General features: G+C 38.6%; 1 protein-coding gene across 1 annotated transcript; it reads left to right on the forward strand.

The window, feature by feature from the left end:
• Nucleotides 1-8,792: 8,792 nt before the first annotated feature.
• LOC126712817 (uncharacterized) lies at nucleotides 8,793-9,485 on the forward strand. The gene has a single exon (XM_050412304.1). It carries the CDS (start codon nucleotides 8,793-8,795, stop codon nucleotides 9,483-9,485), a length of 693 nt encoding a protein of 230 aa, XP_050268261.1.
• The last annotated feature ends 3,134 nt before the right edge of the window (nucleotides 9,486-12,619 follow it).

Here is a 12,619-nt window from a genome sequence, read left to right on the forward strand (position 1 = left end):
CTATCATTTTAACTTTAAGGAGCCTACCGACACTTAGAGAGATCCTAGATCCCATCAAAATGAAGGTACCCTTTATGTCTCTTGTTTGTTCAACCATATATCTTGTATTCACCTAATTCTAAAGGACAAATAAAGATGAAAATGTGTAAAAATTAAAGGATGGCCCAAAAGTTATGGCATACCCTGAGATGTTTAGGATAAAAGAAAATAAGTTCTCACATATAAGAGAGGCTTATCCCAAAGTCCAAAGGTATATCTTAACTTGAAAGGTTCATAAGACCATAGACTAATTGCTATCATAAGCCCAAATCAAAAGGCCTTTTGAAAAAGAGAACCTTGGGTTTAAAGTAATAAGTATACTATGAACTTAGCATCCAATATCCTACAAGTCAACATGAAATTCCCTAAATCTTGGGCCTCTTTGTTGCATGCCTAGGCTTAAAATGATGAGAAATTCATAGATTTTGAGAGGAAGGTTACAATGTATCCTAGCTAGAAGGCTGCTTAAAAAAGAAAATGATGGTAATAAAATGAAAGAGAAGGGCCCAAAGGTGATGAATACATTGTAGGCCCATATTTAAGACGAAGGACTAAAACCTAATGAAATAAGGGGCAAGGTTCATGAAAGGAAAAGGGGGTGATTTTGTAATTGGGCCTTCATTAAAATGGACTTAAAGACTTTATATGAACATCTAAACTTAAAAAGGACATTTTAATTGGGATATGGACTAAATAGAGATGAAACTTCTTTTCAGGCATCGTTGTACCACCAAGATCAAGTAAACATGTCCCCACTCATATTTGGATCCAAGAGAAGCACAAAAGACGCTTGGTCAAGATTGAGGACACACATCAAGAGGAAGTATTTCACAAAGAGGAATCATCTCACAAAGAGGAATCATCTCAAGTTACAATGGGCGCTCCAATAGACGATGAGACCACACGAAGGATATTTAAGGCAATGGAAGAGCGAAGAGATGTTCTCATAAAGATGGGAGTCATCTCACCAAACTAGAAGAAGCCAAGCTGAAGAAGGCCGCACATGTAGGGATTCTCGATGATGAAGAATGGGAAGGTTAGGATGAAAAAGATAAGGCTGATTACGAAAGGAACAAACAATTTGAGAAGCTCACTGTAGAGACCATGGCTATGAAAGATAAGATGGAGAAGATGCAACTAGCTTTTTGTAAGGCCCAAGGGGTGGATGATTGCCTTTATAGCATGGGAGGCATAAGTTCAAAGGCCCTTATCACATTACCTCCAAAATTCATGATTTCTGATGCAGAAAAGTTTGATGGAACTAGAGATCCAAAGCAACATGTTAGGAGATATCTAAGAAATGCTAAAATGAAAGGGTTAGATGAGAAGCAAACTTTGCATGCATTTCCTCTCTCACTTACGGGAGATGCGTCAAAATGGTACTGTAGCTCAGATCCGAGCAAGACTAAAGTGGAATGAACTAGTAGAGTTGTTTGTGGATCAATTCATCTTCAATACTATGATTGATGTGACTTTAAGAGACTTAGAGACCGCTAAACAAAGGGTGAGGGAGACATTTTCCGAATATTTGACTAGGTGGAAGGGAAAGGCGTCAAGGATGGTCAATAGGCCGAATAAGAAAGACCAAATCAACATGATTATCAAGAATTTTGTTTCGGCATATAATAGTAGGCTCTTGTCATAGCCTATTAGTTCTTTTGGAGAATTGTGTGATTGTGGAACTAGAATTGAAGATGCCATCAATAATGGACAATTGGAGAAAGGTGAGAGCAAACCTCCAATCAAGAAGACATATGAGGGAGGAGTAACTACTTCTAAAATGCCCAATCCCATAAATGTAAGTGCCATTATACCCCAACAAACCTTAGCCTACCCAAGCTTTACAAAGAAAGCCCGCCAAGAATTTTCCGACCTAGGAATGACCCTCGTCCAAGCATATGAAAATTTGTGCTCCAAAGGATTCATCAAACCTCTAGATCCCAAACCTACGCCCAATCCCGTACCTCCCACTTGGAACCTTAATGAATATTGCCACTTCCACCAAAAATCCAGCCATAAAACCGACAATTGTTTCCACCTCAAATACAAAATACAAGACCTCATAAACAAGGAAACCCTCTTAAATCCCAGCATTATCACCAAGCCTAGCATTAGGAAGGACCCCTTGCCCGATTACCACCGAGCTCCTCCTTCATATCAGAATTACGTGCAATTAGATGAGATCGAATGGGATTGTTCAAAGTTGATAAAGACCGTAGAATTTAATGCAATAGAAGTTCAAAGGATATAGGATGATGAGGATGAGATTTTGAAAAATGCGATGGCTGTGTAGGGGATACTCCCTAAAGGGATAACCAAGTTAAAGAAAAGGGTTGTGGAAGACAATATGGCAAACATTACTCAAAGTGGAAAGCACTACAAGCCATCCTTTTTAGAAAATGATCATCCTAGTAAGGACATAGGAGAAGCATCTAAGCCCACGAAGCTTAGAGGAAAAGAGGAGAAAGAGGAAAAAGATAGATTTTTGAGTCAATTAAAGAAGACTCAAGCCCATGTGTCTGTATAGGGTTTGCTAATGGCTTCTCACAAACATCGTAGTGCTTTCTTGGATGCCTTATGGGAGTTGAAGCCCCATCTCATCTTCTCCTTGCCTTTTTCGACGAAGAACTTCCTCCCAAAGGAGCCACTCACACTAGGCCGCTGCAAATCACCATTGACTGCATAGGTGCCAAGGTTCCAATGGTACTTATTGATAATGGGTCCGCATTGAATGTATGCTCTTTTAGGACCGCTCTCACAATTGGCCTAGATGTAGAGACGATCATCCCCTCTCCTTTGACCATTAGGACATATGAAAATACTTCAAGGAAGGTTATGGGAACTTTCAAGGCTCCTTGCAATATTGGTGCATTGGAGACAATTATGGAATTCCACGTGATGGACATCACCCCTAACTACAACCTTCTCTTGAGAAGGGCGTGGCTTTATCCCATTGGAGCTATTCCTTCTTCTCTACACCAAAAGATGAAAATTCCATGGAAGGGGGGTATTGCTATGGTAATTGATGATGGTAAGATCTTAGCTCCCGTCTGTGGACTCAAAGAATGAGGAAGTGAGCTTCAAATGAGTGGCTTTAAGTTTGTAAACATGACTGACAATGGATTTAAGGATGAAAGGTATACTACGAACTTGCTCCCATATTGTAGCCATAAGGTAATTGCAATGATGAAGAATATGGGGTATATGCCTGGTATGGGTCTTGGAAAAGAAGGAAAATAGGTGGCTAAATTCCCCAATTTTAAGACTCAACTGACCAGGGAAGGTTTGGGATTCTTTAAAGGCTATGACAGAATCAAAAAGAACCTTGGTACCCTTAATGGAAACTTTGTGAAGGAAGGAGGAGACTTTCCTTTTTGTGACTTTCCTGAACTTTAGGTAGGTAAGGACAGAAAAGTGTATCCGGGTTGGGAGATGTTCTTTAACGAGAAGCTTACTTTCAAGGAAAAACCTACTATGGTGATCTAGGAAGTTCAAGGGGAAGTCGACTAGGTGGACTACATGGATGCTGAAGCAATGGAGATTATGCTGAAGATGGAAGGGGATGTATTTGCCATCACCAATGAAGAGCTAAGTGATCCTTCCACCATCATTGTGCCTGCTGAGGGGCACCTCAATAATTAGACTTGGGTTGGGTTTTTTAAGCATGAGGGAAAGAAATTTTGTAATGCAAGTTCCAATGTACTTTTCAACATTTTCAATAAGATGAATTCTGATTTGACTTATTTTGATGTGTCCTATAATATTAAAATTTTGCACTTAAATAATTCTAATGAATTTGAAAATGAAATTAATAAATAATTGGAAAAGAAAATTGAACTTATGGAACCAACTTTTGAAACTCTTAATTTGGGCAATGATGAGAATCCACGCTTAATTAAAATTGGCTCAACCCTAAATAAGAAAGAAAGAAAAGATCTTAAAAAGCTTCTCACAGAATTTCAATAAGTATTTGCATAGCCCTATGAAGATATGCCCGGCATCAATCCTGAAATAGCTTAAAACCACATTAATACTCATGCTCACATGGTACCCGTTAAGCAAAATTTGAGGCGTATAAGAACCGAATAGCTTCTAAAGATCAAAGAAGAGGTCACTAAACAGTTGAAAGTAGGGTTCATCAAACTCATACACCAAGCTGAATGGATAACCAATGTTGTGCCCATACCAAAGAAGGATGGAAAAGTAAGGATGTGCATGGATTTCAGGGATTTGAACAAAGCTTGCCTTAAGGATGATTTCCCTCTTCCCCACATAGACTTCCTAGTGGATATTATGGCCAGTAGTGCCTTGATGTCTTTCATGAATGGTTTCTTAGGATATAACCAAATTAAGATGGCTTCTAAGGATATGACTAAGACCACTTTAACCACAGAATGAGAAATCTATTGCTATATGGTAATGCCATTTGGGCTCAAGAATGCGAGAGCGACTTACTAAAGGATGGCCATAACTTTGTTACATGACATGATGCACAATGACGTTAAGGTGTACATGGATGACATGGTTGTGAAATCCAAGGATAGAGTGGGTCACATCATTAACTTGAGAAAGTTCTTCGAGAGGATTAAGGAGTATAGATTGAGGTTGAATCCCCAAAAGTGTGCCTTTGGAGTAATAGCTGAGAAATTGCTAGGCATTTTGGTAAGTGATAGAGGGATAAAAGTTGACCCATCCAAGATCAAAGCCATATTGGAGGTGCCTCCACCCAAGAGTGAGAAAGAAATAAGGGGATTCCTAGGTCAACTACAGTATATCAGCCGATTCATCGCCAAAATCACTTCCACTTGTAAGCCCATTTTCAAGCTTTTAAGAAAGAACGAACCCCATGCATGGAACGATAAATGTCAAAAAGCCTTTGAACTTATCAAAGAATACCTCCTCCATCCACCCATCCTAGTACCTCTAAGGCAAGGAAAGCCATTACTCCTATACCTCTCTATCATAGGAGATGTGGTCGAAAGCATGCTTGCACAAGAAGACAATGATAAAAATGAGAGAGCAATGTACTATTTGAGCAAAAGATTCCATGATTATGAGACTAGATACACGCCCATAGAAAAGTCATGTTTTGCACTTGTGTGGGCTGTGTAGAAGTTAAGACACATCATTCTACCATTCCAAATGTGGATAGTAACTAGAATAGACCCATTGAAGCACTTATTTGAAAAACCTGCCTTGAGTGGGAAATTGTAGAGATGGTTGATCCTATTAGCAAAATTTGATTTGAAGTATGTGGCAATAAAAACTATCAAAGGAAGCACAGTGTCAGATTTTTGTGTCGAGAACCCCATAGAAGGAGATGACGGAAAAGAAGATTTCCCAAATGAGGATATTTTGGATATTGAACTAGGGAATGGAAAATGTACTATTGATCACCCCCGATGGATCCCATGTGCCTTTGGCTGTTAGATTGAACTTTGAGGCAACTAATAACATGACATAATATGAAGCTTGTATCGTCGGAATAGAAGCTCTCCAAGAATTGGGGGTAAATGAAGTAGAGGTATTTGGAGATTTAACCTTAGTCATATAGCCTAAGCACATAAATTATGGAAAGTAAGGGAAGAACATTTGAAGCCCTATTAGCAATATTTAGAGGATTTAACAAAAACCTTTGATAAGGTCTATATGTTTTTAGACCCCTTAAACACAAACAGATTAATCTAGTTTTTTAGCCAAGTGATTAACTTAGGTAAATTATGCAGATCTAGGTTAACACAGATAAATCATATCATTGAAACAGTGTAGAAAATAAATAACACAACAATATGATAACCCAGGAAAACCAAACCGGTAAAAAACCTGGTAAGGATTTAACTTAGCTATCTTTAAGGTAAAACAAATCCACTATGAAAGAATTGAAGTTTACACAATAGAGACTTAGACCACTAACATCCTATTACTACCTCGAGTAGGAAACTTACTACCACGATCACGTGACAGCTCCGAGTCTACAGACTACTTCTTTCTTGGATTCACAGCAACCATAAGTACTCTCACTTGTGTTTTCTTTAAGCTCTTTATGCAGCAACTGAAATGATCACCAAGCTCTTGACATCAATCTTGAAATTGGAAACCTTAAGTATGTATGAAGGCAAACACTTCTAGATCTCATAAGAGATTCATACACATAGCATAAACAACAACATTAAAATGTGGCTAGGGTTTTACCTTTATACTTAAGGGAAAACATAAAATCCTACACATTAAACAGGCTTAGGCTGAGTTGAAAAATTCTGCAGAAAAAAAATCTGCACGATTTTCGATCTATCGAGTCTAATTCTCAATCAATCAAGCCAAGCAGATTTACATAATAAATCCTGCAGTACACTCGATTCCAACTTTACACATAAACATACTTTGAGCAAGTCTAAAACAAGACTAAATGTTTTGATCATGGTTTGCCAACATTACAAAATGAAGTTCTAATACATTTAAACCTAAAGTCTTAGAACCCAACAAACTCCTCCTTTGGCAATTTGTGATAAAACACAAAATAAACAAAATGCTCAAAGTTTATCAAGACAGCCTATTACAATAACATTGCCCAACAAAAACAAATTCAACCAAACTACTATCTATCAGTTGCAAGTGTAGACAGCAGCATGACTGAATCAACCCGTGTATTCCTGTAACACTTAACAAACACATAAATGCATGTGTGGAAAATACAAGTAAAACAAACTAAATTCTTGATTTCACATAATCATAAACTACAAGACATATATCTTGAATAACCTCATAAATATAAATCAATAATCAATGTAGCACAGTGTGAAACAAGAAACAGAAATAAACACAAGATGTCTCCCCCTATCATATACAACTCATCAAAAATAAAGACATCAAAATAAATACATCATGAGCCAAAACAAATAAGTACAAAGTGAAGCACCTAGATACAATCTAAAGCTCTAAAGCTCAAAAAATCTCAAAAATCTCCATCCATATGTACTTCCCCTTTTTGTGACGAATTGCCAAAAGGCAATCAAGACTCATCATCAAAAGAAGGTGGAGGAGGTGACCGTCTAATGCTCGCCAAATCTGCTCTTAAGGCCTGAAGCTAGGTAAGCACGTCCACCAAAAGCTGACGATGAGCCGCCTGAACGGTCATGACAGTGTCTAACATACGATGAATGCTAGAAACATCTGAAGTAGAAGGTGGAGGATTAGCAGCAGCAGTCGGATCAATGAACACATCAGCAATCGGATCACCTGAAGAAGAAGGAGAAGGAGGAGGTGCACCAGAGGAAGACTCTACTCTAGGGCGTTTAGAGCTAGTTCGCATCTGAGCAGCCCTCTGCCTAAGGAATGTGGCACCTATAGGAGCTATGATATGAACAGGCTCAGACGCTAGAAACTCCTCTAGTCCTAGATGTAACAAAATCCTATGAATAAAAACAAGAAAGAAAAGATCATAAGTAGAAGAATTACTCCTACGAACCTCAACCAAAGAACGAATGAAAAGATGAGGAAAACTCATAGAAGCGTCTATGGCAAGAGCATACAAAAATGCACATCTCTCGATAGGAATAGTATGCAAATGAAAGATGGGCTAGATAGAATGGCAAGAAATTCGAAAAAAGAGATAATCAATCTCGGTCAACTCGTAAGAGGTGATCCGAGGATCAGAACCCCACTGGATAGAAGTCCTAGTAAGATATGACATAATGTCATCAAGGGGAGGAGACTGATCGTAATGATAAACAGGATGCTAGACCTTAGGCACCCCAAGAGCAGAGGCCACTACCATAGGAGTAATGGTGTACTCTTCACCCCGTATCCAACTCTTCATAAACTGAATGTTGGAATCATTGGAGTGGACAGAGAGGTTCGAGTAGAACTCTCTGATCAAGGTAGCCGGAGGAGGATGATCAACATCCAACAAAGGCAACCAGCCCCTACGCTCAAAGTTTCTCCTAATCTCCGGGTCAAGCTCATCTAAAACTACTTTCCTCTCAGCCCACACATTCCTAAGAATGTTCAACTTCTCATAAGTTTCCTAGTTTTTCTCACTAAGAAACCTCTCACTATCAAAAGATGGAGCAGAAGAAGAAGAGGATGTCTTCCTAACCATGATGCTAAAGAGCAGAAATGACATACAGAAAAGAGACAAAAGACAAAAACACAAGAAAAAAAAAAAACCAAGGGTAGACTACATCAAACACAGTTAGAGCAAAAACAATATAGAAAATAACAATCTATATGATGCATGAACAGAATTAACACATGATGCATGCTCTAATGCTTTGAGAATAGTTCAATTACACTTTAGAAACACAAAATTGGCTTAAACATAGAGTTTATACCAAAAACCCCAAATTTTGAAAACCCACTTTCAAAAATCCTAACAAATTGACCAATTGATCATTACACAAGTTAGATAACAAAATATAATGACCAAATCAATCAATCAAACAAGCCAATTTCATCAATTAATACTCAATTGAACAAAAGCCCCAATTCGGGTAGTTTCAAGCCTTAGAAAATCCAATTTTTCCCAATTCATCAAATTGATCAAATTAAACCATAAAGAACATATTACTATCATCCAACAACAAAAACCCATTGATCAATTTTGAAAGAAAATAGCTAGAACATCAAAAACCCCAAATTTTATGAAGTTCGAAAATTCTCCCTTAAATGCATGAAAAATGAAAAGAAACTGAAAAAGGAAGGGTATAATAGTCTTAGCTATAGAAGAAGAAAGGGTTCCTTGGCATTATGACATCATGAAATTCTTGGAATTGAGAGTGTACGTTGACGGTGCCAATAAGGGAGAACGTCGTTTGATAAGGATGATGGCTATGAAATATATCCTATGTGGAGAATGGCTTTATAAGAGGTCTTATGATGGCATACATCTCCGTTATTTGAAGAAAGAGGAAGTCGAAAGGGTTATGGAAGAAGTTCATCAAGGGAATTGTGGTCCTCACATGAATGGGAGAATGTTAGCCAAAAAGATCCTAAGGATGGGGTACTATTGGAATACGATGGAGACTGATTGTGTAGACTTTGTAAAGAGTTACCATATCTGCCAAACACATGCAAACTCTAATCATGTACCACCTAGTGAGCTGTATAGCATGACCTTTCCTTGGCCTTTCTTAGTCTGGGGTATAGATGTGATTGGAAGGATAGCCCTAAAGGCTTCAAACGGACACAAGTACATCCTAGTGACGATTGACTACTTCACCAAATGGTTAGAAGCAGCCTCCTACTCTGTATTGAAAGCCAATCATGTGGCTTGGTTTGTAGAGAATAACATCATTTGCCGATACTGGGTACCACAAGAGATCATCGCAAATAATGGCTCCCACTTTGAAAGAGAGGTTCGAAGGATCATGGAGTTGTACAACATTGAGCATCACAAGTCTTCACCATACCGACCACAAACTAATAAGGCTATAGAAGCAGCCAATTAGAACATCCTAGCCAAGATGGTAGTAATATACAAGGATTGGGCCGAGAAACTTCCATTTGCCCTATGGGGCTACAGAACTTCTATTTGTGCATTGACTGTGGCAACCACTTACTCTTTGGTTTATGGATTAAAGGCGTTCCTTCCCATTGAGGTAGAGATACAATATTTGAGAGTGCTAGTGGATACCAAGGTCTTAGAGGACGATTGGATGAAAGGAAAATATGAACAATTGACTTTGATAGATGAGAACAGAGCTATGGCACAATACCATGCACAGGGTACCAAAAGAGGATTACTAGAGCATTCAACAAAAAAAATGAAACCTAGAAACCTTAAAGAAGGGGATTTGGTCCTAAAAGTGCTTAAAGATGAAACTTTTGATCCAAGAGGAAAGATGAAGCCAAGATGATCTGGGCCTTTTATTATCAAGAAAATTATGTCAGGAGGTGCTACAAGAATTACAGATTTGGATGGAGAAGAGATGCTTGCCTAATCAACATGGATAGGCTCCGAAAATATAACATTTAAAGGAAAAAAAAAGCCTATTAGGTTGAAAACCAGAAAGGCCTGCCTAGGCAAAAATTAAGGCAAAAGAACCTCGCTAGATTGAAAACCCGAAAGGGTAGTCTAGGCAAAAGATAGGGGAAAAGACCATGGGTATGGCGAAAATTCCTATAAGGACATCATGGGCAAAAATTACATGGCATGAAAAAAAGAAAAGAAAAAAGAAAAAAATAATGACAATAAGCAAAGATAATAAATGGATGATTCTCTTATTGCTAAAATTAAAAGATAATAAATCATTTCCATAGGGGATTTGGAACCTCCCAATCCTTTATTAAATTTGAAAGAAAAGACATGAGAATCATACAGTGTAGAAAAGTTCAATTTATGGCATATCAAGGTAGTCAATCAGCCTTCTTTCTTTTGTTGGACCTCTGTTAAGCTTTTTCATCCATGTGAACCCACTTTATGTCAGCCTCAAGCCAAGCTTTGTGGCCCTAAGTGGGATGAAGAAATTGAGGGAAACAAATGTCTTTAGCCACCATCCTCTTCAACCAAGTCTCATAGATCCTACCTAAGACCCTCTCGTTGAAAATAGATATATGAAAGACACCATCATTACTAGGGATCCTTTGGTGATCTCCAAATTTCCTTGCAATACAGTCTGAGGAATAATAAGAGCAATGATGAAGCCCAATCAAAGGAACACAATTGTCTTTGAAGACGTGGTTGACCATGCCTAAAATGTGCCACCATTCCACTACCCATTGAATATTTGTGACATTAATGCACTTCATTAACTCAGTGAACTCATCAAAACTCATCTCAGCACGTTTGGGCCTACGGTCACGGTAGTGCTTGGGGAGATATTGACTAGGAGGAACAGTGGGGGATGAAGGAACCGAAGCCTTTTATATAGCCATATCTGAAAGAGGAAAATGAAAAAAAAGAGAAAACAAAAGGAAAGCATGAGTGGAAAAAGGAGAGATAAAATGAAACAATGACAAAGACGATATAAAGAGCCTCGATGAGTTGAAAACCGAAAGGCAACCCATGCAAAAATTAAAGGAATCCCTCTAGGTTGAGAATCTAGGCAAAAATTAGGGATTATACCTAAAGAAGGAAAGGGCTCCCCTCAAAGAAGTTTGCTTCCTCCCTATAAATAGCGTCCAAGCCATTAAAAGTTTTAGCCAAGATCATACCTACAGGGCTTCCTTTGCCTAGATTGTTGACCACCAAGCACATCCTTTGATCTACTCGATATGTTTCATACACCAAGAAATACCTCTCAAGGAGCCATAAACAGAAGGCATTGAGATAGTGAGAGCATCTCCTACCAATCACCGAAATAGCCAACTAAGAGAAGTATGTAAAGGCCATGCAAATGTTCAAATGGTCAAGCGTACGCCATTGCCGCGCCACAGTTAAAGAAATCCATAAAAGGTCATGATCTAAGTTAGCGAAGTCCTCACCAGTGGTGGGGAGGATAAGAGTGTTAACTTTGGGTTTGCCCATGATTGCACTAAATTCTTCAAAAGTGGGGCATATCTCCACACCGTTGAAGTGAAAGACATTCTAAGTAGGAATCCAAAAGTTGGCAGCAACACGAAGGAGAGGTTCATCCACCTTGATTTGGTGATATGGAAAGATGCAAGAGTGACCAAAAGGAATAAGAGCCTCTTTGAAATTAGGGCCAAGCTTCTTGATCCATGTCGAGACTTCTAAAGGAGAAAATTTTGCCATTGGAAAGCCTTAAAGAGTGTTTTCTAAGCTTAAAATACATTTGGTGAGGGTTTGGAGGCCTCCAACGGCTATTTTATACTTGAATAGGGTGGCTAGGATTTTTTTGACCCGTGGCACACGTACGTAGAGTCAAAGTTGCATATGCATGGTCAAGACCTGCACATGTAGGCGCGCTTACGCATACTCATGAAGGAAGGCAGAGCCGAGTTCCTTTTTCTACTTGGAGTGCGGTTCCTCCACCAAGACCCCCATGATTCCTATAGCCTAAAGGACTACTCAAGGCACACTCAAGCTCATAATTTCAAGCATCAAAGATCAAGAAAAGCAAAGTTGCATAGAATTGTGCAATTATCCCCATAAGTTGTAAATTAAGTACATTTTATAAGTAAAGCATAAATGTAAAAAGTGTTCTTAAATACAACCCAATGTCTCAAATAAAAGATAAAGTGCAGAAATACATGCTAATAAAAAAAAGAAAAAAAGAAGAGAAGTAAAAAAGAAATATGCTATGTGTCTATGTTTGTCTGCAGGATCACTGAAAGTGCCTCTTCCTTAGCGGGTAACTTGTAGTCACCTCTCAATCATCACCACCATCATCATCATCATCACCCGGGTAGGCAAATCCTCTAGGATCATAGATCTGCTTGGAATACTCGATCATCTCTAGCTTGAGGTTCCTCGCGTGCCAAACTAACTCTTCATGCTCTTGTATAGTGGGCTAAATTTTGAAAGAAAAAGGTGTTAGAACAAGTATTAGGATTCAAGAATGGAAAGGAAGGAGACAAGAATAAAAGAGAGCTCACCGCTCGTGTACCCTTGAGAAAAGAGTAACCCATGACATTTGTGTTGCAGCCTATTGCACACTCACGAGCAAAACCGTTAAGACCA

Source organism: Quercus robur, chromosome 1, assembly GCF_932294415.1.
Source record: "Quercus robur chromosome 1, dhQueRobu3.1, whole genome shotgun sequence".
NCBI classification, from domain to species: Eukaryota; Viridiplantae; Streptophyta; class Magnoliopsida; order Fagales; family Fagaceae; genus Quercus; species Quercus robur.